The sequence below is a fragment of the Rhinopithecus roxellana genome, chromosome 8 (assembly GCF_007565055.1).
Source record: "Rhinopithecus roxellana isolate Shanxi Qingling chromosome 8, ASM756505v1, whole genome shotgun sequence".
Classification (NCBI taxonomy): domain Eukaryota; kingdom Metazoa; phylum Chordata; class Mammalia; order Primates; family Cercopithecidae; genus Rhinopithecus; species Rhinopithecus roxellana.
In genome coordinates this window covers 131,004,744-131,028,781 of record NC_044556.1, presented here as the reverse complement: position 1 = coordinate 131,028,781, position 24,038 = coordinate 131,004,744, and the positions used below count along the sequence as shown (strand labels likewise).

General features: G+C 45.8%; 1 protein-coding gene across 3 annotated transcripts; it reads right to left on the bottom strand.

Annotated features, from left to right (window-relative positions):
* On the bottom strand, positions 1-24,013 carry LOC104671987 (major histocompatibility complex class I-related gene protein). 3 transcript variants are annotated; one of them, XM_030935936.1, is made up of 6 exons: positions 23,979-24,013; positions 23,351-23,555; positions 8,780-9,040; positions 7,815-8,090; positions 4,564-4,668; positions 1-3,014 (listed from the first exon to the last, which is right to left on the bottom strand). In XM_030935936.1, the coding sequence occupies exons 2-6, from the start codon at positions 23,547-23,549 to the stop codon at positions 2,974-2,976; spliced, it is 882 nt and encodes a 293-aa protein (XP_030791796.1). In that variant the 5' UTR covers positions 23,550-23,555; positions 23,979-24,013; the 3' UTR covers positions 1-2,973. The 3 variants fall into 3 exon arrangements, with proteins under 3 accessions (XP_030791796.1, XP_010373940.2, XP_030791797.1); XM_010375638.2 differs by lacking the exon at positions 23,979-24,013 and adding an exon at positions 5,615-5,890 and having other exon boundaries at positions 23,351-23,549; XM_030935937.1 differs by lacking the exon at positions 4,564-4,668.
* Positions 24,014-24,038: the final 25 nt, after the last annotated feature.

Genomic DNA, 24,038 nt, shown 5'->3' with positions numbered 1-24,038 from the left:
TTTGTTTTTAATGTTTATTTAGATCATGATATCAAATATTCCATAGGTTATGATTACTGAGCATCTGTACTCAACAATCATGAAGTAATGAAGCGATAACAGGGCTAAAATAATTAAGAACTAATAGAATCTTGAACCATCTACAGTAAAATGAAGGTTGTAACATTTTAGGTATTATTTATATATTTTATTTTTATTTTTTTAAGATGGAATTTTACTCTCTTTACCCAGGCTAGAGTGCAATGGTGCGATCTCAGCTCACAACAACCTCCGCCTCCCGGGTTCAAGTGATTCTTCTGCCTCAGACTCCCCAGTAGCTGGGATTACGGGCATGCACCACCATCCCCGGCTAATTTTGTATTTTTAGTAGAGACAGGGTTTCTCCATGTTGGTCAGGCTATTCTTGAACTCCCGACCTCAGGTGATCCACCCACCTTGGCCTCCCAAATTGCTGGGATTACAGGCATGAGCCACCATGCCTGGCAGTATTTTTTTTTTTAAATCATCTCTTTATATTATGATTCTTTGTATATTATAAAATCCCCCAGGAAGAAACATAAATGCTGCAAATGCATAACAGAATGTTTGGTCATCACATCCTTGTCCTTGCCTCCTCTTCTTCATCCATTTGGACATATTACGTGTTAGGTGTAGGGCAAGGCCTTGGGAACACAAAGAGGTTTTTGACTATCTGTGTCTTTGATGAGAGTATCCTGCAGTTGCAGAATCAAAAGGCATTTACACAGATACATCCTCACCTATGTCTTTGTGAATATGTACCTTTTCACTTTAAATGCCCATCCAAAAATATATTACATCCTAACTATTCTGATTGTAAGAAGAAGCCATTCCAGAAATAAACTTGCCTATATTCTCTTCACAGTGCAACACTGCTTAAAAGATGGCATGGAAATTGCCCATGGCAACCCTAAAAACAAAATAAACACAACTGTGCTTCTATGCAACTCAACAGGCACTGGAAAAGAGAGATGTACAGTGGTAGCTTCATATGTGGAATTAAATGGGACAGTGGAGCAAGGAAGAAGCCTGGCAGGTGAGCTCTTAGAGGCCTGACACACTGAGGGTATCTTTTTTTTTTTTTTTGGAGACGAGTCTTGCTCTGTTGCCCAGGCTGGAGTGCAGTGGTGTGATCTCGGCTCACTGTAACCTCCGCCTTCTAGGTTCAAGTGATTCTCCTGCCTTAGCCTCCCGAGTAGCTGGGACTATGGGCACACGCCACCACGCCCGGATAATTTTTTGTATTTTAGTAGAGACAGGGTTTCCCCGTGTTGCCCAGGCTGGTCTTGAACTCCTGAGCTCAGGGAATCTGCCTGTCTCAGTCTCCCAAAGAGCTAGGATTATAGGCGTGAGCCACTGTGCCTGGGCTGAAGGTATCTTTATCTGAGGCTGTAATGCTTAAAGCCAAAGGTCAAATGTCACAGTCAAGGTCAAGGGAGAGCAGAGGTCAAACCTGAGGTGCAGGAGAAAAGCCACTTGTCAAAGTTGGGATCACTGAAGTAAGCATTAGGCTCAGGTGCAGATTCAAAACGGGGTCAGAGAAGTGTGACCAAGGAATGTGTGACTGGCAGCCCCAGGGCAGGTAGCTCTACACGGCAGGGCAGGAGGTGAGTCAGGTGAGGCCTCAGGGATTGGGCAGAGTAAGAAACACTAAGGGGATGTTCATCCTCACCATGGGCTTCTATTGATTCCCAGTGCATATGTATGAAGACTAAGCCTATGCAGGAAGGCAAGTCATGCCCAGCTACCATGAGTCAGCATGGGAAAGGCAGAAATGAGAATTGAGCCTCTCCTGACACCAAACATACTGCTGCTGCTGCTGCTGCTGTTGTTGTTGTTGTTGTTATTATTATTTTGAGACACAGTCTCACTCTGTCGCCAGGCTGGAGTGCAGTGGTCCGATCTCAGCTCACTGCAATCTCCCCCTCCCGGGTTCAAGCAATTCCCCTGCCTCAGCCTCCTGAGTAGCTGGGACTACAGGCACACAACACCATGCCCAGCTAATTTTCTGTATTTTAGTAGAGACAGGGTTTTACCATGTTGACCAGGATGGTCTCAATCTCCTGACCTTGTGATCTGCCCGCCTTGGCCTCTCAAAGTGTTGGGATTACAGGCGTGAGCCACTGCACCCAGCCATACCATTATTTTTACACTAAAATAGTGCAGCTGGGTCCAGGTCTCTGTAGTTCCACTGGAAGTGATGGTATGTCTGATAATTATTTCTCTTAATTTCCCACAAAAGAAAAAAAGGGTGAGACTACCTCCATAGATCCAATTGGGCAGATTACCAAGATTCCAAGCTCCCAGGCAGGGTTGCTGTTAACAGCAGGGGACTCTGGCTTTCTCTCAGGCCAGAAAATGTATAATAATAATCAGTCCATTCCCAGGCCATTGTAGAAACCTGCTGGCTACTTTCATGGGGTGATCCAATCCTACCTGCAGGGTCACAGTCATGGTGCTCATGATATTCAAAGCTCTGGTACAATAATGTTCCCATGAAAGAAGATGAATGAGAAAGGCCATTTTATGAGGTATTGAGGTTCCCTTCACATGGTGTTCAAGTGGAGGCTGGAGGCTCAAGTCCAAGGCATTGCAGAAGACAGTTCCTGCTCTGGATGAAAAGATTCCTTCCTGCTCTGAGAATCTCCAACTAGTTGCAAATCATCATTGACAAACGGAATGTAGGGAAGTGTTGTGTCATCAGACAAGCTGTATTTAAAGTCAACTGTGATAAAACAGTCCATCAAAAGAGGCTGAAATCTGACAGTCTTTTTGGAGCCAAAGAACAAAGAACATTTTGTGGCTCCTATGTTGCTGCCATAAATGCTCAATCCCATTACCCTCATGTATGTTGTGGGTGTGGTCAGGAGCTTCAAGCACTGGGTTTGAGTCTATGGGGGACAGAGGAGAACATGGCTCCTACAGGAAAGAGAACTGGAAAAGAGGGATCTGCAATCATCGATCTGGTGTCGGAAGGTACATGGCTCCATTTTGCTCTGAAAAGAAAGAGGTTTTTAGTCAGATTACAAGAATGTTTCCTCACAGCTCAAAAATAAAGTATGCAGTGTTCAGCAAAATCTGAGAAACAGGCATCGACAGTTTTAGCCTGTTTTGTCAAGATTCTCTTAGTACTTGACAAACTTTAGCTCAAATTTGTAAACTCTGTAAGATAAAAAGCAGGAACTCACAGTCTGTATAATTATTGAGAGAGAGATGTCATTGTAAAAAAAATTTTGTTTGTTTCACTATCATGTACTGGATGAGGATTAATGCTGTACTTTACCTATAAAGAAAACATTAACAACCCATTAACTCTCTGAGCTGATTTTCTTTTCTTTTTCTTTCTTTTTTTTTTTTTTTGAGACGGAGTCTCGCTCTTGTTGCCCAGGCCGGAGTGCAACGGAGCGATCTTTGCTCACTGCAACTTCCGCCCCCTGGGTTCAAGTGATTCTCCTCTCAGCCTCCTGAGTAGCTGAGATTACAGGCATGTGCCACCACGCCCAGCTAATTTTTTTAAAAAAATATTTTCAGTAGAGGCAGGGTTTCTCCATGTTGGCCAGGCTGATTTCAAACTCCTGACCTCAAGTGATCTGCCTGCCTCAGCCTCCCAAAGTGCTGGGATTACAAGTTGTGAGTCACCACGCTCAGCCTCTGAGCTGATTTTCTAGTAAAGGGGTTGGTTTTACTTTGATCTAACAACATGCTGTTGTACAGTTATCACCTGAATTGGAGTTGAGGTCTATGTCTATGAAGGCAAACCAACCTTCTGGTCCACTTTGGGTTCAAAGCATAGTCTCATCAGTACTGTCCTGTGATCAATTTGAGCAATTAGTGAAGCCAGAGGCAGGAGATAACCTTACCAGGCTCTGTTGTAAGCTCTATGACAACATGGATCCTGTCTGTCTTGTTCATTGTCATATCCCAGCAACCAGTACAGTGCCTGGAGCACAGTAGGTCAATAATGTATACTTATTGAATGAATTTATGTTATTCCACATTATCAAGAGCCTATATATCTCCTACTTCTCCTCCTCTTTTCCTTACTCTAAGTCCCATTCTCTGAAGGTATCTACTCTTACACATTTAACATTTTGAAAAATGAATTTACAAGGAAAAGGACTTTCATATGCTTGGGATGAAAGAATGGTGGTCAAAATGGGAAAACTGACTGAAGTCTTGAAACAAAGGGCACTGCCTCAGAAGTCAATAGTAATTAATAATAAAAACATGGTTTGGAAAAAGACAAATCAGGATCCCCATATCTTCTCTGACCCAACTTCTAGGGGGCAGTTCCCCTGGACAGATGTTGTACTATTTTGTTGATGTCAGGCATCACCTATGAAAAGAGACCACTCTCCCTGCAAGCGTTATCCATGCTTTGTGTCCCCTACATGGTGGGAGGGTTGTCCCGGATACTTCTGTGATTCCAGCCTGAGAGCCAAGCCATTTCTGAATGGAGCATGGAGCAGCAGGTGCAGAAAATAAAACTCTGGAGAGACGCAGGAGAGTCTGCAGTCCCCTGGGTCCCTTCCATGTGCCTCTCACCTCGGGGCCTTCTTCTCCAGACTAGAACACCAACTCCAGCCAGCACAATGACAAGGATAATGGACCCAGAGACAGCTTTCATTACGAGAGGGATAGTTTCTGATTCTGAAAGCAAGCAAATAAGAAAAAATTCACAAGTCCCTTCTGTGTTAACTTTCTGGGACTTTTGTCCCTGTGATCATCAGGAAACCCAACACCATTTTCCTTACTGTTGCTTCTCACTCATCAATCTGACTACTAATGGAATATGTGCTTGCGCTTTCTTGTGTTAATTTTTTTTTTTTTTTTTTGAGACAGGGTCTCACTCCGTCGTCCAGGTGGAAGTGCAGTAGTGCCATTATAGCTCACTGCAGCCTCGACCTCCTGGGCTCAAGCGATCCTCCCACCTTAGCCTCCTGAGTAGCTGGGACTACAGGTGCATGCCATCATGCCCAGGAGTGAGCCACTGTGCCTGGATTGTGTTTGATTTTTTTTTTTTTTTTTTTTTTTTGAGATGGAGTCTCGCTCCCTTCGCACAGGCTGGAGTACAGTAGTGCAATCTCGGCTCACTGCAATCTCCACCTCCCAGGTTCAAGCAATTCTCCTGCCTCAGCCTCCTGAGTAGCTGGGATTACAGGTGTGCACCACCACGCCTGATTAATTTTTATATTTTTAGTAAAGATGGGGTTTCACCATGTTGGCCAGGCTGGTCTCAAACTCCTGACCTAAAGTGATCCACCTGCCTCAGCCTCCCAAAGTGCTGGGATCACAGGTGTGAGCCACTGCGCCCGTTCGTGTTTAATTTTTAAATCTTTAATTTGTAATGTGGTAAACAGCAATAGATATAACCCACATCAACAAAAGCTCTTTGGGGTCCTCAATAATTTTTTTAATAGTGTGAAGGCGTCCTGGTTCCAAAAAGTGTGAGAACCACTTATTTAAAAGACCCATTCTAAGGCACACTGGGTGAGGCAGTGATCTATCCTCCCCTCCCCTCCCTGGCAGGGAGCATGGCTTCCTGCTCACCCCTTTCTCTAGGCTCTCCCCAGACAGCCACCATCCCCGTCCTTACCCTGGGGGACCTGAAGAACCATATGGACACTGCAGTGCTCCACATGGCAGGAGTAAAGGTTGCTGCTCTTAGGATCAAGTTCAACTGATGCCCACGTCTGATAGGTTCCATCCCCACTGGGAAGAATGTCTCCATAATCCATTTCTTGGACAATTTCTTCCCCGTTTTTCATCCATGTCATGTAAATTTCTGGGGGGTAAAAGCCATGAGCTTTGCAGAAGAGAGTTGTAACCCCTGGGAAAGTTTCTTTGCGATTCACTCTGACCAGTGGGGGCTCTAGGAAAAAGAAGCTAAAGTTAAATCAAAGTGCCTTATGTACTAAGCGTATAATATTAGAACTTGGCAACTGGCTTTCCTAATTTTTCTTTATTGCAGAAAACTTCTAAAGCTAAGAATGACCCAGAACTCAGGTTCATCAACAACAAACTTATTTATGTGTACCTGCCACAATAGCAAGGCGATAGGTAGTGAAGAATGTAGAGTTGGGCCAGGCTCCATCCTCTAAGGGGGGAAAGTCATACAGCTTTGACTGTTTGGAAAGTGTGCTGGGGTTGTTTACTAGTAACCTTTGAAATACCTTTATGTGTCAAGGAAAACTGACCCACAAAACGTGTGACTGTTCCCTATAAGTCAGTCAGTAATGGACTGGAGATTAGAACTCCTTCTTCTCAGCTCTGTGTTTAGTGCACATAAATAACACAGCCATCCCTACTCAGTTTTGGCTCCGAATTACCTTGTGTACTTGGGCTGGCATTTTGATGACTGCCATCAGGCACAAACATATGTAGTAGATCGTGCCATGGTTGTGCCTTCAAAGAAACTGATATCATAGAAGGGCTCCAGCAGTGACACCAAAGAAGTATCCACGTTCTTTGCTTCCTGGTGACTACTCTGTTAATTTTCCGTACAGTCCTGTCCTTAATGTTTCTTGCTGAAATTGGGTCATGCAGCCATACTGAGACCAAAGACACTATCTGCGGGGACTGCTTCCCGCTCATCTCTGACTTGCCTCCTGACTCCCTTATCATCGGCCAATCCAATACAGAGAAGAGCCTTTACTCCAGCAATGCTTTCCTTGTCTCTTTACCAAGGCATGATATTTGGTAGCAGAAGAAGGCTTTCCAACATTAAAAGTAAAATAAATGCTACTAGGAGGGACTGTGCATTTTGACAGGGCCTGTAAGAAATGAATCCAATATCCTTTTCTAGGAGTGCTTTTTCTTTTTCTGTTTGTTTGTTTTTTTAGGAATGTGTTTTGACCAAAAGCTTGAAAATCCATTAGGACACTGAATGTAGATAGAAGCCGGGAGAGGGGAGCTTCCCATACTCTTCCCACACACATTTTGTCTAGGAGTTTCCTGGAGTGTCATACAGACATGATTAATTTTGAATAACAAGATCATACATGAAAAGTTCTGTATGAACTAAAAGTTGACCAACTGAATCATATCTTCAAGGTATAAGAGGAACTCTTTGCTGAAAGGAATCTTATCATTAGTACTTTTTTTTTTTTTAAATAGCGTCTTGCTCTGTGACCTACGCTGATCATGATCATGGCTCACTGCAGCCTTGACCTTCCAGGCTCAAGAGATCCTCCCACCTCAGCCTCCTGAGTATCTGGGACTACAGGCATGTGCCCCATGCTCAGCCTTTTTTTTTTTTTTTTAATAGAGATTGGGTCTCACAATGTTACCCAGGCCAGTCTTAAACTCCTGGCCTCAAGCAATCCTCCTGCCTCAGCCTCCCAAAGTGCTAGGATTATAGCATGAGCCACCATGCCCAACCTCATTAATCCTTTAGTAAAGCAGAGACCCTCTGTTTGTCTTGGTAAATCCAGATTTTTACTCCTACTGGTGGTGTGTGAGCCCTTTGTTAACTAAACAGTTTGTAAGACTTGCTCTATCGCCTAAAGAATTTCCCAGCTTATCATTGATGGAAGAATTTGCCTCAATAGACCCCCCAAAACAAGGTGCCCTTGGAGGTATTCCACTCTGTCAAGACAAGGGGAACTGTCAAATCTTGTCAAGATGCTGCTCAAAGTAACCAGGGAAAGTTCTCATGGGGGCTCTAGCCAATATCACAATAGGCCAACTCAAGAGATGGCTTTCAGGATACAGTGGATATAACCTAGATTAAAAGAGTTACGTATGGAAACAGTTGTTCAGGCAATGTGGGAATGAGGCCTTCTCTTTCTCTTTACCTGTTCTTTGTAGGGTGTCGTTCCCATACTCCAGGAATCTCTTTAACCAGGCAATACATTCTTTTTCCAGCCAATTCTTTTGATATTGCAACTCATGCTGATTGGCCTCCCATGCCCGCTTGACGGTGTGAGCCACATTATCTACAGCCAGCCAGGAGAGGCTGTCTTTATTGAAGATCAGGAAATCCTGCCCGTCATATGCATACTGCAGAAATCCTGTGGTGCTTCCATCCTCCAGCAGCTCACAGCCAATCATTCTCTGGTAAGTGTGAGACCCTGGAACACACATGCAAGCCCAGAGGGGTCCACACAGGGACAGAGGTGGACTCTCAAGTGCTGGGAGTGGGGGCATGGCTGGAAGCATCCTCTGGTCTACAGTATGTCACCCTCCAGGCCTGCCGTGGCATCACTGAGTCCCCAGGAGGTCCCTCTTATGGAAGCCCACCTGACAGCAGGTATCTGTGAAGTACATTCTGCCTGTCAAAGGAGTGTGCTAATTCCCACCTTGGGGAATTATCCTGTAATGGGAATGACTGATAAGCTTTGCGGCTATTCTGAGTGCAGTGAAGGAGGGAGAGAGATAGAGGAGCCAGAAATACCCCTGGGAAAGTTACTGTCATTACGCATAAGCAAGTCACTAGGCCTGGCTACCAGGAAGTGAGATACAGAATGGGCAAATTTAGAATGGGAAAGGAGATGCATATCAGAAGCCTGAGTGGAAATGGGATGTGGATATGGATACAGAGATGGGGAAGAGTGGGTGGGACAAATGACAGACTGCTCCTGGCGGAGAGAGGGACAGTTCAGAAGATGCACAGGCAGATGGGAGTCCCTAAACTCCACCAACTGGATTTCCCAGGTTTTGCCAAAAGCCACAGCAGGTGCAATTCAGCATCCACTCATTGGAGGTCAGCCCAGGGCCCTCTGAGGGGTGGGGGAAGCGTCCATCTCTGCCACATGCACACCTGAGTGATTGTAGTACCTCTGCAGGCGCTTCAGTTCCACCTTGAATGTCTGCTGCCAGCCCCTCAGCAGCTGAGTATACCTCTCCCAGTGATCAGGCGCGAGGTTCTCTGCCATCCACGGGGCCCGCGGCTCCTTCTGCCGAGTGACACTGTCATATGTGGTGATAGGCTGCGAGTCCACATACCCAACTGAAATAAATTCAGGGACCCCATGGCCAGGATCCGAAACGCCCAGGCGAAAATATCTCAGAGAGTGCGTCCCTGGGAAGGAGGCAAAGAAGGAAGACACGTAGGGTCCCAGACTCTCCAGATCCTTCAACTGCATTCATTTAGCCCCACACGAGTGCTCCCTACTCAGCTGTACCCAGGCCTCCAGGCCCCAGCTGCCGTTTCCGCTTACAGAACCACAGAACCCAGGAACCAGGGCCTGGACAAGACTAGAGCTCCAGCCCAGTGACTTGGAGCCTTTCTTGTTCAGGTTTGCAAATGCAGGATGGAATTTTATAGGTAATCTCAACTTGTAGACAAAATACAGAGTGCTGCTCTGGTTGTAGGGGAAGGGGGAAGAACACTTACTGGGGATACAGGGGGAGCTGTCCCTGCAGGAGCCCTCGAGAACTCTGAAGGCTTGAAAACCCTGATCACGCAGACCTCTTCTTTTACCGAAGAAGCCTCTGGTGAACAAATGAGGACCCCCCACTCCACCTGTGTGTGTGCACATGTGGGCGTATACACACAGGCACACAAACACATGCATGCATACACCAGGTCATTCAGAAATAGAACTCTCCTATGGACTCTGGGTTCCTGAGAACGTTTTATTTTTATTTATTTATTTATTTTGAGACGGAGTCTTGCTCTGTCGCTCAGGCTGGAGTGCAATGGCACGATCTCTGCTCACTGCAACCTCCGCCTCCTGGGTTCAAGTGATTATCCTGCTTCAGCCTCCCAGGTAGCTGAGATTACAGGCACATACCACCACGCCTGGCTAATTTTTTGTAGTTTTAGTAGAGACGGTGTTTCATCATGTTGGCCAGGCTGGTCTCGAACTCCTGACCTCATGATCCGCCAACCTCGGCCTCCCAAAGTGCTGGGATTATAGGCATGAGCCACCGTGCCCAGCTGAAATTTATTTACTTAATTTAATTTATTTATGTTTTTGAGACGGAGTCTTGCTCTGTCACCCCGGCTGGAGTGAAGTGGTGCAGTCTCAGCTCACTGCAACCTCTGCCTACCGGGTTGAAGCAATTCTCTGCCCCAGCCTCCAGAGTAGCTGGGATAACAGGCACTCACCACCATGCCCAGCTAATTTTTTTGTATTTTTAATAGAGACGGGGTTTCAACATCTTGGCCAGGCTGGTCTTGAACTCCTGACCTCGTGATCCACCCACCTCGGCCTCCCAAAGTGCTGGGATTACAAGCGTGAGCCTCCACGCCTGGCCTATTTATTTTATTTAGTTTTTATTTATTTTTTATTTTTTTGAGACAGAATCTCACTCTGTCGCCCAGGCTGGAGTGCAGTGGTGTGATCTCGGCTCACTACAACCTCTGCCTCCCAGGTTCAAGTGATTCTCCTGCCTCAGCCTCCTGAGTAGCTGGGACTACAGTCATGTGCCACCATGCCCAGCTAATTTTTGTATATTTTTAAAGTAGAGATGGGGTTTCACCATATTGACCAGGCTGGTCTCAAACTCCTGACCTCGTGATCCGCCCTCCTTGGCCTCCCAAAGTGCTGGGATTACAGGTGTGAGCCACCGCGCCCAGCCTATTTATTTATTTGAGACAGAGTCTCACTCTGTAGCCCAGGTTGGAGTGCAGTGGCGTGATCTTGGCTCACTGCAACCTCTGCCTCCTGGGTTCAAGTGTTTCTCCTGTCTCAGCCTACTGAGTAGCTGGGATTACAGGTACGCACCACCATGTCCAGCTAATTTTTGTAGTTTTAGTAAAAACGGGGTTTACCATGTTGGTCAGGCTGGTCTCGAACTCCTGACCCCATGATCTGCCCACCTCGGCCTCCCAAAGTGCTGGGATTACAGGCGTGAACCACTGTGGCCAGCCGAATTTTTTTTTTTTTTTTTTTAAGCACAGTGCTTTTCCTATTATGTCAAACCACCTCCGTTAACCATTTTCTCATTCTTTTTCCACTTTTTCTTCTTACTAGTTACAAGGATTGTAATAAGGGTTAAAAAGTAAACCAAAGGCCGGGCGTGGTGGCTCAAGCCTGTAATCCCAGCACTTTGGGAGGCCGAGACGGGCGGATCATGAGGTCAGGAGATCGAGACCATCCTGGCTAACACCGTGAAACCCCGTCTCTACTAAAAAATACAAAAAACTAGCCGGGCGACGTGGCGGGCGCCTGTAGTCCCAGCTACTCGGGAGGCTGAGGCAGGAGAATGGCGTAAACCCGGGAGGCAGAGCTTGCAGTGAGCTGAGATCCGGCCACTGCACTCCAGCCTGGGCGACAGAGCGAGACTCCATCTCAAAAAAAAAAAAAAAAAAGTAAACCAAAATGAAACAAAACCGCTTGGCCCTCTCTGCTGCTGCCACACCGAACTTCTCTCAGCTTGTCCGAGAAGCTTAGGGCCTGACAAAGTGGTTTCAAGGTAGCATTATGGGTGGTGTTATGGGATCCAAGCTAGTGTGGGCCTTCAGGAGAGACTTCCAGAGAAGGTGATGTCTTAGGGAGGTCTCAGGGACAGGTAGGAGGTGACTAGGCAGAGGGGCTGGGAGGGGATACAGGAGGGAGGTCAGGGGGAGCAGGGCAGAGACCACATGTGCAAGCAGGAGGCACGAGAAGGCAGGGCGTGCATGGGAACCAGATGGCCTGGGAAGGCTGGAGCACAGTGTCAGGCGTCATGGGGAGAGGCAATGCCTGGGAGGTGGAGCCCAAGCTAAGAAAGCTAAGCACCCTATGCCACGCACGAAAGCTGGCAAATAGAAAGCATGCAGCCGCAATGGCTTTCTTCCCCTACTCTGCCTGCTGGTGTCTGCAGATGCCCATGTCCAAGCCTTTTGTCCCGTTATCTCCTGCTATTCTAACCCATCTAAATCCTTCCCAGTCCTCAAAACCCATCTCCAAAAACATTTCCGGATCATCCCTAAAATTTCATGGCTGAGTCGAAATGACAGATGGAGGCTCACATACCAGAGATCCAGATATTTAAAAGGAATAAATCAATCTAACAAACTGTGAAATATGTTCTATCCCCCCACCTTGAGAGACTGCCCTTTGTATGGCTTTGAAGGCCAAGTTCAAATTAAAAAATCTCACGCTGTGTGAAATTCTGGGCCTGAATGGGGCAGCACAGAGAAAGCTGGTTTCTCCCTCCAGTCCCCAGCCCTCAGCCTGTGACTCATCTCTTCTTCTTCCCGTTTCTTGCTCCTTCCAGCACTGCCAAGGGCCTCCCACAATTAAACACCTCTACTTTTTTATTCAGGCTCAGGCCACAAACTGCCTCTTGTCTGAACTTGTCCTGGGCTTAAGTGATCCTCCCACCTCTTGGCCACCCCAAGGGCCTAGCAGGGCCCTCAAGGGCAGCCAGTCCACCCTTAGGAGGATGGGCCAAGTGAGAGTTTGTTGTGTAAACCTCATCAGCTCTGAGTTAGCTGAGTGGGGAACTCCAGGTTCCTGGGTGCCTGGAGTCTGGTCTAGAGTGGAGGGGCCCAGACACAGGGTGACCACCTCCCCTTAGCCTCATGCATTCCTCGCTCTGTGGGGAGGGATGTGGGTAGTAGAGGGCCAGAGTGGGGCTCTCTGAATGTGGGGCCATATCCGCGGGCTTCTCTTGCCTGTGTCTAACAGCTGTACTACACAACACTTCCCCAAAGTCTTTCCAGATTGCTCAACCTGCTGCTGCCATCACCTTTAGGACCTCCCCTACATTCGGATCTTCCAATACGGCCCTTGCCACTATAGAGAATCTTGCAAGGGTGAATACCACTTAATGATATTCATTCCTTCCTCCTCATTTATAAGCACATAGTTAAGAAAAAAGATCAGGCCGGGCACAGTGGCTCATGCCTGTAATCGCAGCATTTTGGGAGGCTGAGGCGGGCGGATCACGAGGTCAGGAGATCGAGACCATCCTGGCTAACACGGTGAAACCCCGTCTCTACTAAAAATACAAAAAAATTAGTCGGGCGTTGTGGCGGGTGCCTGTAGTCCCAACTACTCAGGAGGCTGAGGCAGGAGAATGGCGTGAACCCGGGAGGCAGAGCTTGCAGTGAGCCGAGATCGCGCCACTGCACTCCAGCCTGGGCAACAGAGACAGACTCCGTCTCAAAAAAAAGAAAAAAGATCAGACGACAACAACAACAACAAAAATCAGCTCACAAAATAGTTGGGTTAGCTTCTGTGCAAGCAAGTTGGTTTATATTTTTCTTCTCTCTAAAACTGCTTATGAAATAACTCATAATGTGCAGGTTATCTTTTAGAATTGACCACCCCAAGGCCAGGGTACCCTTACCTTGCCTACTAAGAGAAACAGGAGGCCCTGAGAGGTGTCTCCCAGAGCAACTGATTGTACTAGTTATTGTATGTGCGTGCGTATGTGTGTGTGTGTGTGTGTGTGTGAGAGAGAGAGACGGGGTTTTGCGCTGTTGCCCAAGCTGGAGTGCAGCGGCATGATCACAGCTCACTGGAGCCTTGAATTCCTGGGCTGAAATGGTCCTCTCACCTCAGCCTCCTGGGTAGCTGGGACTACAAGCACATGTCACCACTTCTTTTTAATAGAGATAGGGTCTATGTTGCCCAGGCTGGTCTCAAATTCCTGGCCTTAAGTGATCCTCCCACTTTGGCCTCCCAAAGTGCTGGGATTAGAGACGTGAGCCGCCACGCCCAGCAATTGATTGCACCTGTTCTGTAAAATCATTGTTAGCACTTCTTTCTCCCTATTCCTGGAGCTGGGGTGTAGCAGTTTGGTAGGGTTCAGAGTAAGTATCCCCGCCCCATGGGCTCCTCCCTTGCAGGTGTTATCCTGCATGTCAGCTACAATACTGAACGGGATGGAGGCTGGCCTCCCACAGGCTGGGGCAGCATAAGGTCCCAATGTCCCTCTGTATTGCTTTGACCTTTTACTTCCCTCTTCCCTTCCTGTGGTTGGTAGGGGCTTGGGTTGGGAGGGAAGACAGTGGAAGCCTCTGGGGTGGTCATGAGAGCCTTTTCATAAAAGTGTTGGTTCTTATGCAAACAAGAACCAGAGATTGCATCAGAGCATGAGTTCTGTCGTAAAACCAATAGCTACCAGATTCTGCCTTCTGTTTCCCTCTGCTTACTACCTTCTATCTGCTTCTCAATCTTAAAGCACTTAAGAACAGGGACTTAGCTTTTTTCCTTTGTATTTCCTGCAAAGCTTAGCACAGGGAGCTTGGTACATGGTAGTAGCTTGGTAAATATTTGGTGAATTAAATTGTTGGTGAAACACTTTATTTCTGTGGTTTGGAATAATGAAATATGCTGAAATGAATATGCATCTATTTAACCTGGATCTTTTTTGAGATATAGTCTCGCTCTGTCGCCCAGGCTGGAGTGCAGTGGCATGATCTTGGCTCACTGCAACCTCTGCCTCCCTGGTTCAAGCAATTTTCCCTGCCCCAGCCTCCCAAGTAGCTGGGATTACAGGCGCCCACCATCATGCCTGGTTAATTTTTGTATTTTTTTAGTATAGACGGGGTTTCGCCATGTTGGTCAGGCTGGTCTTGAACTCCTGACCTCAGGTGATCTACCTGCCTTGGTCTCCCAAAGTGCTGGGATTACATGTGCGAGCCACTGCACCCAGCCTAAAAGTATATATATACACACACATACACACACACACACACACACACACACACACACACACACACGTATATATATATGTTTTTGTTTTTGTTTTTGAGACGGAGTCTCGCTCTGTCGCGCAGGCTGGAGTGCAGTGGCGCGATCTCGGCTCACTGTAACTTCCACCTCCCAGGTTCATGCCATTCTCCTGCCTCAGCCTCCCGAATAGCTGGGACTACAGGCGCCTGCCACTACACTCGGCTAATTTTTTTGTATTTTTGGTAGAGACAGGGTTTCACTGTGTTAACCAGGATGGTCTCGATCTCCTGACCTCATGATCCACCCGCCTAGGCCTCCCAAAGTGCTGGGATTACAGGCGTGAGCCACTGTGCCCAGCCCCTAAAAAATATTTTTGATTTGGCTGGGCGCGGTGGCTCAAACCGTAATCCCAGCAATTTCAGAGGCTGAGGCAGGCAGATCACCTGAGGTCGGGAGTTCAAGACCAGCCTGACCAACATGCAGAAACCCCGTCTCCACTAAAAATACAAAATTAGCTGGGTGTGGTGGCTCATGGAGGTGAGGCAGGAGAATCGCTTGAACCTGGGAGGCAGAGGTTGCGGGGAGCCGAGATCGTGCCACTGCACTCCAGCCTGGGCAACAAGAGCAAAATTTTTTTTTTCCATCTCAAAAAAAAAAAAAATTATTTTTGACTCAAGGGAAGGCTGGTGAATGGAGAGTCGAACTGCAATCTGGGATCTGCAAAAGGTACTATATATATACTATATATATATATATATATATATATATATGCAAATCTGCAATTGATTTTGAAATAGCTCTATTTTTTCACATCTGGAAGGTTTTGTGGCTACTCTGGAGGAATGCAACTGTCTAAAGGAGGAGGCCCCAAAAGGAGGAACAAGTTGTGAATATTAGTTCTCACACTTCCTTAATATTTCATTTGTATATCCAATGCTTTTTCTGTGACAGCCACTCTTCTAGGCCCTAAGCTTATACCAGACCAAACAGATAAAAATCTCTGCCCTCATGGAGTCTATACCCTAGTGGGGGGAAGGGGAGAAGACAGACTACAAAATAAAATATATAATTTTTTTAAAGTACAGTGGAGAAAAATAAAACTGCAAAGAGGAATAGGCAACACTATTTAAAAAAGGAAGGCCTATTAAGGAAGGTCTCCCACAAAGCTGAATTCTGAGCAAATGCCTGCAAGGAGTTGGGGAGACAGGCAGGTATCTGGGGACAGCAGTCTGGGCAAGAAGGGTCATGCCAAGGCCCCAGGAAAGAACATGCCTGGCACATTCCAGGAGCAGCACAAAGGCTTGTGGCTGGAGTTGAGGGAGTGAGGGGAAAAGAAAGAGGGAGGAATCACTTCCATAGTTATTCATGGGGAAAAAAAAAACCCACGGAGAGCAGACTCCCGGCAGAGAATGTGGAAAGGAGAAAAAAGCAGGAAGAAAAAAAGATGCTGTGTTGCTGAGCTAAGCTGGGTTGGTGTAGAATATCCCCTGGAATCTGGGTTTTCTATTTTTATGATCTCTGGGGTCTACATTCCTGGTAGATGCCAACAAGCAAAAAAACCTCCAGTATTAACAACTTGGGGCATTAGTGACCAATAGCAGGATTTATTCCAGGTAAGTATCACCAGCATCATCTCCAAACATAATATTTACAATTCATGTAACTTTGCCTTCTGATAAAAATGTAATTTTCATAAGAATTTATATTATCTGAAATTAAAAGAGGTAGAGAGAAATACGGTCTGTTGAAAATACTGTACAAGTAAGTACTGTGTCTTTTTTTTTTTTTTTTTATGAGACAGAGTCTCACTCTGTCACCTGGGCTGGAGTGCAGTGGCACAATCTCTGCTCATTGCAACCTCTGCCTCCCAGGTTCAAGCGATTCTTCTGCCTCAGCCTCCCAAGTAGCTGGGATTACAGGTGTCTGCTACTACATCCAGCTAATTTTTTGTAATTTTAGTAGAGATGTGGTTTCACCATGTTGGCCAGGCTGGTCTTGAACTCCTTCCTCATGATTCCCCCTGCCTTGACCTCCCAAAGTGCTGGGATTATAGGTATGAGGCACAGTGCCTGGCTGTGTCTTTCCTTTTTTTTTTTTTTTTCAACTTCAATCTAATTCTGATTCTTGATTTTGAAACAATTGTTCTCCACCAGCCAGCCTTGACTTCGAAGTCCAGGCCCCGAAAGGCTGGACTCGCTCTGTCAGTCACACCCATCCACCACTCGTTCAGCCCAGCGTGGCTCTGCTCCAGGACATCACAGCCCTCTCCTCTTCATTTGCCATGGACCCAGTTACCCATCTGGTGCCTCCACAGGAACAAGTCATGCTTGCTCCTGGCTGGGCTTTTAAAATGTGACCTCTGCTGTGGTGGGAAGTTGACTGACACATGTTCAGTCAATAACTCACAACAGAAAAGATGAGGGAAAGTCCAGGTACCCTCCCTCTCATAGTACATTAAACCTTGTGATAATTTATATCCTACCAGGATTTGTGGCAGAGATAATCAGATTTCGAATCATTTGGAAAGGCCAATATTTGACCTACAAAAATAGCAATTTCATATCATTTGATCTAATCTTCCATTTCTCTTTTCTTGCCCTAATAATTTTGAAGTTAAGTCTCTCTCCCTTTCCATGAACAGATCGTCAGCACCAACTCACTTATTAAGCTGAAATATACAATTTGGAATTTGGTCTTCTGTCTAAGCCAGTCAAGCTACTTCTCAAAGGGCATCTCCTGCCCTGTCTCATCAGCTTCTGACAGACAGTGCTGGAGAACCAGAACAACACAACCAAACAGCTCTTAGGCCAGGTGCAATGGCTACTTGATAGTTCTAAATCATGTTCCCTTTAACCTGTCCGTTAACCAGTTGGGCCATTCTTACAAAAGAATGTGAAAATCACTGGATTGTAAAATAATTGATAAAGTGTTTTCACACGTTCATCCATGAGGGCAATTTTTTTTTCTTTCTTTTCTTTTCTTTTTTTTTTTTTTGAGACAGAGTCTCGCTGTGACACCCAGGCTGGAGTGCAATGGCATGATCTTGGCTCACTGCAACCTCCCCCTCCCGGGTTCAAGTGATTCTCCTGCCTCAGCCTCCCGAGTAGTTGGGATTATAGGCACTCACCACCACACTCAGCTAATTTTTGTATTTTTAGTAGAGATGGGGTTCCACCATGTTGGTCAGGCTGGTCTCGAACTCCTGACCTCAGGTGATCCACCCGCCTCAGCCCCCCAAAGTGTTGGGATTACAGGCGTGAGCCACTGCACCCAGCCTCATGTGGGTAATTCTTATCTATTTAGTGTCTATTATATACAAGGAATTCGAGTCAATGTTAGGAAGAGAAGAACAAATCAGATACCAGCCCTTTCCTCCAGGAACTTACAGTATTACTGGGGAGCTAAAGCACATAACAAATAAATGCAATGCCACCACACACAGCAACAAGCAGCAAGTGCCAGAAAAGAATACCAATGGAGTGCTTCAGCCACTTGGAGAAGAGAGACTGTGGTCCCATGAGAAGGTATCCACTGGGAAATGTTCCAAGGAGAAGGTGGCAGATCACAAGGGCTTTCAATGAGGCATAAAGGGCAGCAGCATCTTAATCATAGTCATCACAACTGCATTTGTTTCTTGAGCATGTACCTTGTGTTAGGTACCATTCTAAGTCCTTAATAAACACGGGTTTCACTTATTCTTCTAACAAACCTTTGAGGTAGGTCTTATAATTCCAACCCACAGATAGAAAATAGGTGCAGAGAGGCTGGGTATGGTGGCTCACACCTGTAATCCCAGCACTTTGGGAGGCCACGGCAGGCGGATCACCTGGGTCAGGAGTTCAAGACCAGCCTGGCCAACATGGAGAAATCCTGTCTCTACTAAAATTACAAAAAATTAGCTGGGTGTGGTGGCGCATGCCTGTAATCCCAGCCACTCGGGAGGCTGAGGCAGGAGAATCGCTTGAACCCCAGAGGCAGAGGTTGCAGTGAGCCGAGATTGCGCTGTTGCACTCCAGCCTGGGCAAAAAGAGCAAAACTCCATCTCAAAAAAAAGAAAAAGAAAAGAAAACAGGTGCAAAGATATTAATTGCCCAAGATCATCCTTAGAATCCATAAGTGAAGGAACCAGGAATCACACTGTGATCTCTCTATGGGAAGTCCCTCTACCTTAAGACTACCCAACTCTCCCTAGTGTAGAGGGCGCTTCCTAGGGCAGGCTGTCTCAGGCTTCCAGCCCCTGGATTATCACTGCTCTCTCCCGCCCCCTTGTGTCAAGGATGACTCACTGCCTCTGATTTCCCAGTCCTGGGGCCACAGGCTCCAGACCTTCCTACACACAGGTGGCCGTGAGTCCTGATTGGATAACCAGGTCAACACAGTTTGATTCTTTGTTGGCTCTCTCAAGCAGTCCAATGCCTTAATAAGGTCAAAATGATGGTGATTCCTGGGAACCACTCTTTGGAATTTCGAGCATCGTGGGAATGAGGGGAGAAGTAGGTGGCGATATTTTTAGTTAAGGGGACCTTTGGACACATCTCAGACCATGTTTATGGTTCTATGTGCAGCAAGAACCATTAGTCCCCTCTCCTAATGACTTGTCTAACTACAGGAATTTACTGAGAGCATAAAAGTGGCAACTGTGACAACTTTGGCTTGTGAGCTACTTTTCTGAGGCTACCCTTTTGAAGGTTGCCAGTGTCTCACTTCATATAGGTTTATTCTTTTCTGAATGTCCAGTAAGCACAGTCCTAGCTGCTGGAAGCACAGTCCTAGCTGCTGGAACACATGAAAGTCCCAGCCCTCTGAGCTAATTTCTAGACAGGAGATCGCCAATAAATGCATATATAATACAAGGTCAGGTGGAGATAAAGGTTATGAACAAAAGTAAAGCAGAGAAAAGAGAGAGTGGAGAGGAGGCCTGATCTTTTAGATAGAGGGACCAGAGCAGGTGGCACTTGAGCAGAGATGTGAACGGAGTAAGGAAGTGAGCCCTGTAGGACCATGTGGAGTTTTGGAAAACGAATGAATGAGCTCTGCTGTCTTTTTTCCCTCAGTACTTTCTGTACACAATGATGACTATATGTCTCATGTCTCCCTGAAAATCTCAGTTCTATAAATTTTAGTCTTCTAAAACGATCCTTTGAAGTTATAACAAAATGTGACTTAATATGTATACTCTTCAAAGATTTTCCCCAATAAATATAAATTCAGACATCAGAAAAAACATCCTTTGTCATCTGTCTCAATTTGAGTTCCCTAAAATAAGTGTTCAAAGAGTCATGTGTTTGATCTTTAACTTAGGTTCCTTCCCTCCAGTTCTTCGCAATACTGTGGGGTAGGAGGATTGCGGTCAAGTGAGAATAGACAGCTATTTCAACTAGTCAAAAGAAAAATTTACAAATTAGTTGAATTTCTCAAGTATAGATAGATTCAACGCCAATTAAGAAGAGGGCCTTAAGGGAGTGAAACATTGTCTTGGAGAAATTTCTATGGTCTGTACCTTGGCAACAGCTCCATGGAAACAGACTGAAGCCTATCTAATAAAGTCTATAGAAAACGCCCATATTTTCTCATGTTAACTCTTTGAACTCAAGGTCACTTCTAAGCAGATAATATGCAAGTCTGTTTTTTAACACTAGCCCAGTTGGCAGCCTAGGGAGCTTATCCATCATCAGACCTCGCCTGTGAAGGACTCCACCATTCATGAAGTAGATTGATATAGCAGATTGATACAGCCATAAAATGATAAGTAATACCAAGAGACTGACCTTGGTTATGTCAAGATGAAACACACAGACCACATATGGCTATGAATGAGAAATCTCATGCCAGTCCCCAGTCTGATTACACCCACCCATATCACCAATTCCAATTCACAGTTTCACGCAGGCTGAAATGAAGAACAAGATGAGTTGTAAAAGCATGAAACACCTTTTTAATACAAATCCTGCAACTACAGTAAGCCACAGTTTTGAATTTGCAGTCATTATTACTGCCCAAGCTTTCTATGGCTCCGAGTCAAATAACTGATTTCTTAGGGACATTACCTCCAAACATAAATTCACCCAGCAAACATTTACTAAGTGCCTGTTGGGCACTAGGTAGTACCAGAGAAATAAGAAGAAAATGAAGATATCTCTTTCTGTCTTTAAGGAGAGCCTCAAAGGGAAGATTTTTGTAAACGGAAAATTATAGAACTGTGAACAGGAGCTACAGGAGCACAAAGGAAGGAGGAGTCAACTGCAGGCTATGGAGTCAATGAAAGCAACACACTGGAAGTGATATTGGAGTTATGTTGACATTTCCTGGAGTATGCCCACAACACTTCAGTATCTCCTCCTGTGTTTCCCCATCTATTACTGGTATATAGCTCCCATTCAGGGCTAGCACTAGGCATAAATACCAAGTAGACCAAGTCTTTTTTCATAATCTCATCCTTTCCCAGCCAGTGTCCCTCAAAGCCCAGGAACGTTCAGTTAGGGTCCTAGCAGGAAACAGCTTTCAAGCCAGATGGGTCATGTGAGGAGACCTTAATGAAGGGACTCCTTGCAGAGATATGGTCAAGGTTAAAGGAACAAGCAAGGATGATGGGCACCCGCAGGCTAACAACTATGGGAAGCCATTATCACCCCTAGGGCTTAAGAGAGAAGAACAGCAAATACTGTTACTGAAGCCCAATGGGAGCTAGAACCATGAAGAAGGGGTTATTTAGGAAAGACAACATTACAGAAGAACACAGCTACTGCCAAAGACATTACCGAAAGTGGGGAAGGAGCAAGAAAGATGTATCCCAGCCTCTCTTTCCTCCCCGCTCTCTGACCTCTCTCCCTTCAGTGTCTCCCATTGTGTGAACCCAAGCAGAAATCAGTTTGCAAGAGAATCTACGTGATGCAGTCTAGCAGTCAGCCTCAAGGACACAGAACAGAACAGAGAAGGACGCACTCTAAGGAGTCAAAAGAGAACAGCCAGCACCAAGTGACCTTCCCTTGCCTTTATAACTTACTTGTTTTATTTCCTGTCCCCCCAATTACCAAAGTGACAAGTCTTCACACCCAGAGGTGTAAAGACATTGTGGAACAGCCCTGGACCGAGGGCCGGAAGATCTGCAGTCTCCTTCAGGTTTCTCCTTATGTTGAGCGTGGTCACTGTCTAGGCCTAGAGAAAAATCTAGATCTCATCTTTAAATGGGGATATTTTCTTCACCTACCACAAATAGTGAGATTGTCACAGGAGACAATATGTTTAAGGAATATTATTCCATATTATTGGAGAGCTCTTTGAGAATCACATGCAGGTAATATATAAGCTTTTTTACTTCCAAAAATATCACCCTTTACCTCCCTCCTCCTTTCCTCTTTCATCTTCTGTCTCTTACCCTCACCCCCAATCTTTCCCGTAAATGATGAGACTTTCTGGATTAAATTTTCATGGAAGCAGAGACTATGTCTGTCTTGTTTGCTGCTGTATCCCCCAAAGTGCCTGGCACATAGTAGGCCATCAATCAATATTTGAACAATTAACACATGGATTTTTTTTTTTTTTTTTTTTTTTGAGAGGGATTCTCACTCCATCACCCAGGCTGGAGTGCAGTGGCATGATCTCAGCTCACTGCAACCTCCACCTCCTGGGTTCCAGCGATTCTCCTGTCTCAGTCTCCCGAGTAGCTGGGATCACAGGCGTGCACCACCATGCCCAACTAATTTTTTGTATTTTTAGTAGAGATGGGGTTTCACCATGATGGTCAAGCTGGTTTCAAACTCCTGACCTCAAGTGATCCGCCCGCCTTGGCCTCCCAATGTGCTAGGATTATAGGCGTAAGCCACCACTCCCAGCCATATGATTTTTCAATTTTTTAATTTGTGTAAGTTTACGATGTAAACGTGCAATTTTATTATAGCATAGACTGTGTAGTGGTCAAGTTGGGGCTTTAAGGTATCCATCACCCAAGTAACACACATTGTACCCATTAAATAATTTCTCATCATCCACCCCCCTCGCCCTTCCAAATCTCCATTGTCAATCATTCCACTTTCTATGTGCATGGGTGATTTGAAAGAACTCCTTCCTCTCATGTCCATCAGTCACACCTATGGTGGTGGCCAAGTCTACTGGTGGTACACTGCCCACCAATACTAGTCCTCAGCCCAGAGAGCAGGTGCCTACGGCAGAGAAGCCTGGTGGTTCTAGCCCATGGGCCTTTTTGCCTACTTGAGGCAACAGAAGGCATTTGCTTCCCCAGTGACTTGAGCTCCCCAAACAATGAAAAACTCTCCCTTCTACTCAATTAATATTTCTCACTGCCAGTAAACAAAGCCAGAGCCATCGTTTTATCTTTCTTGGATCTTTTGTTACAGGTATGGCTTGTGTTGAGGAGGGAAAACATAAATAAACCTCAACAATGGATCTGCTCCACTGTTAATGCCCCTGAAACTCTGACTACATCCTCACGAGACTCTGGAAGTTAGAAAAGACGAGAAACAAAAGTAAAAGAAAAAATATGAGCAGAAAAGAAAGGAGGCCATGCTCAGAGGGAAAGTGGGGACGTTCCAGAGTCTTTCTAGAACCCCCTCCCTCAGAAGGTGGTGATATCAAAATCCTACAAATATGAACTGGGAAACTGTTCAGGTAGTCCATTGCTCCTGGAGTCCTGAGTGTAATACAACTTTTCTGCCCCTGGCTTCTATATTTTTCGCCACAAGTTTCAGGAAGAAAAGCTGTTCCTTCTAGGCTGCCTCAACTTGGAGTTAGGAGAGAAGAGAACGTGGGATACTCACGGGAATCGCTGTGCTTCACCATTACTACAACGATGAGAGGTAACAGGAACACCATCAGTTCCCCTATAGTCCTTCTCTTTCTGGGTTCTTTAAACCTAAAACTGACAGGTCCCTTCTGAGAACCTCTAGGGTGATTTAGCAACTGAGTGACACACAGGGCCTTCTCCCAATAAGAACAGGGGAAAATATGCAATGTCATCAGTTGCTAGGTTAAAAAAAGACAAACCGAAAGCATGAGCACCTTCTTTGGTAACTTTTAACCCTTTGCTGGTTTCAGACACTGTTTGCTCCTTTTGGTGTATCTGTCTTCACCCTCTTCCCAACTTTTTAATATTTATGGAGCACAGTCATGTTCAAAGCACAGAGAAACAAAGATTAATCGTATCTGGTCAATCAGGGAGCTCAAGCTGCTGCCTCTGCTTCCCTGGAGCTTAGGTTTTTGCTTAAGGGTCAATAAGAAAGAGTCATACAGTTCCCAGGGCTTGGAACTCCCTGCTCTGGCTCCCTATGATGCTGTAGTCTCTATGTCTGAGATAGCAGGTGTCACTTAGATTGTCCTGTAATCTTCAGCTTAGGTCTGTCCTCCCTGCTACTCTAGCACCCAGCACAATAAGCTCAAAACACTTACTGAATAAAGGAAGGCAAGAGAAAGGCCTAAGAGAAGATTCTGAGGGACAGCCACTCAGCT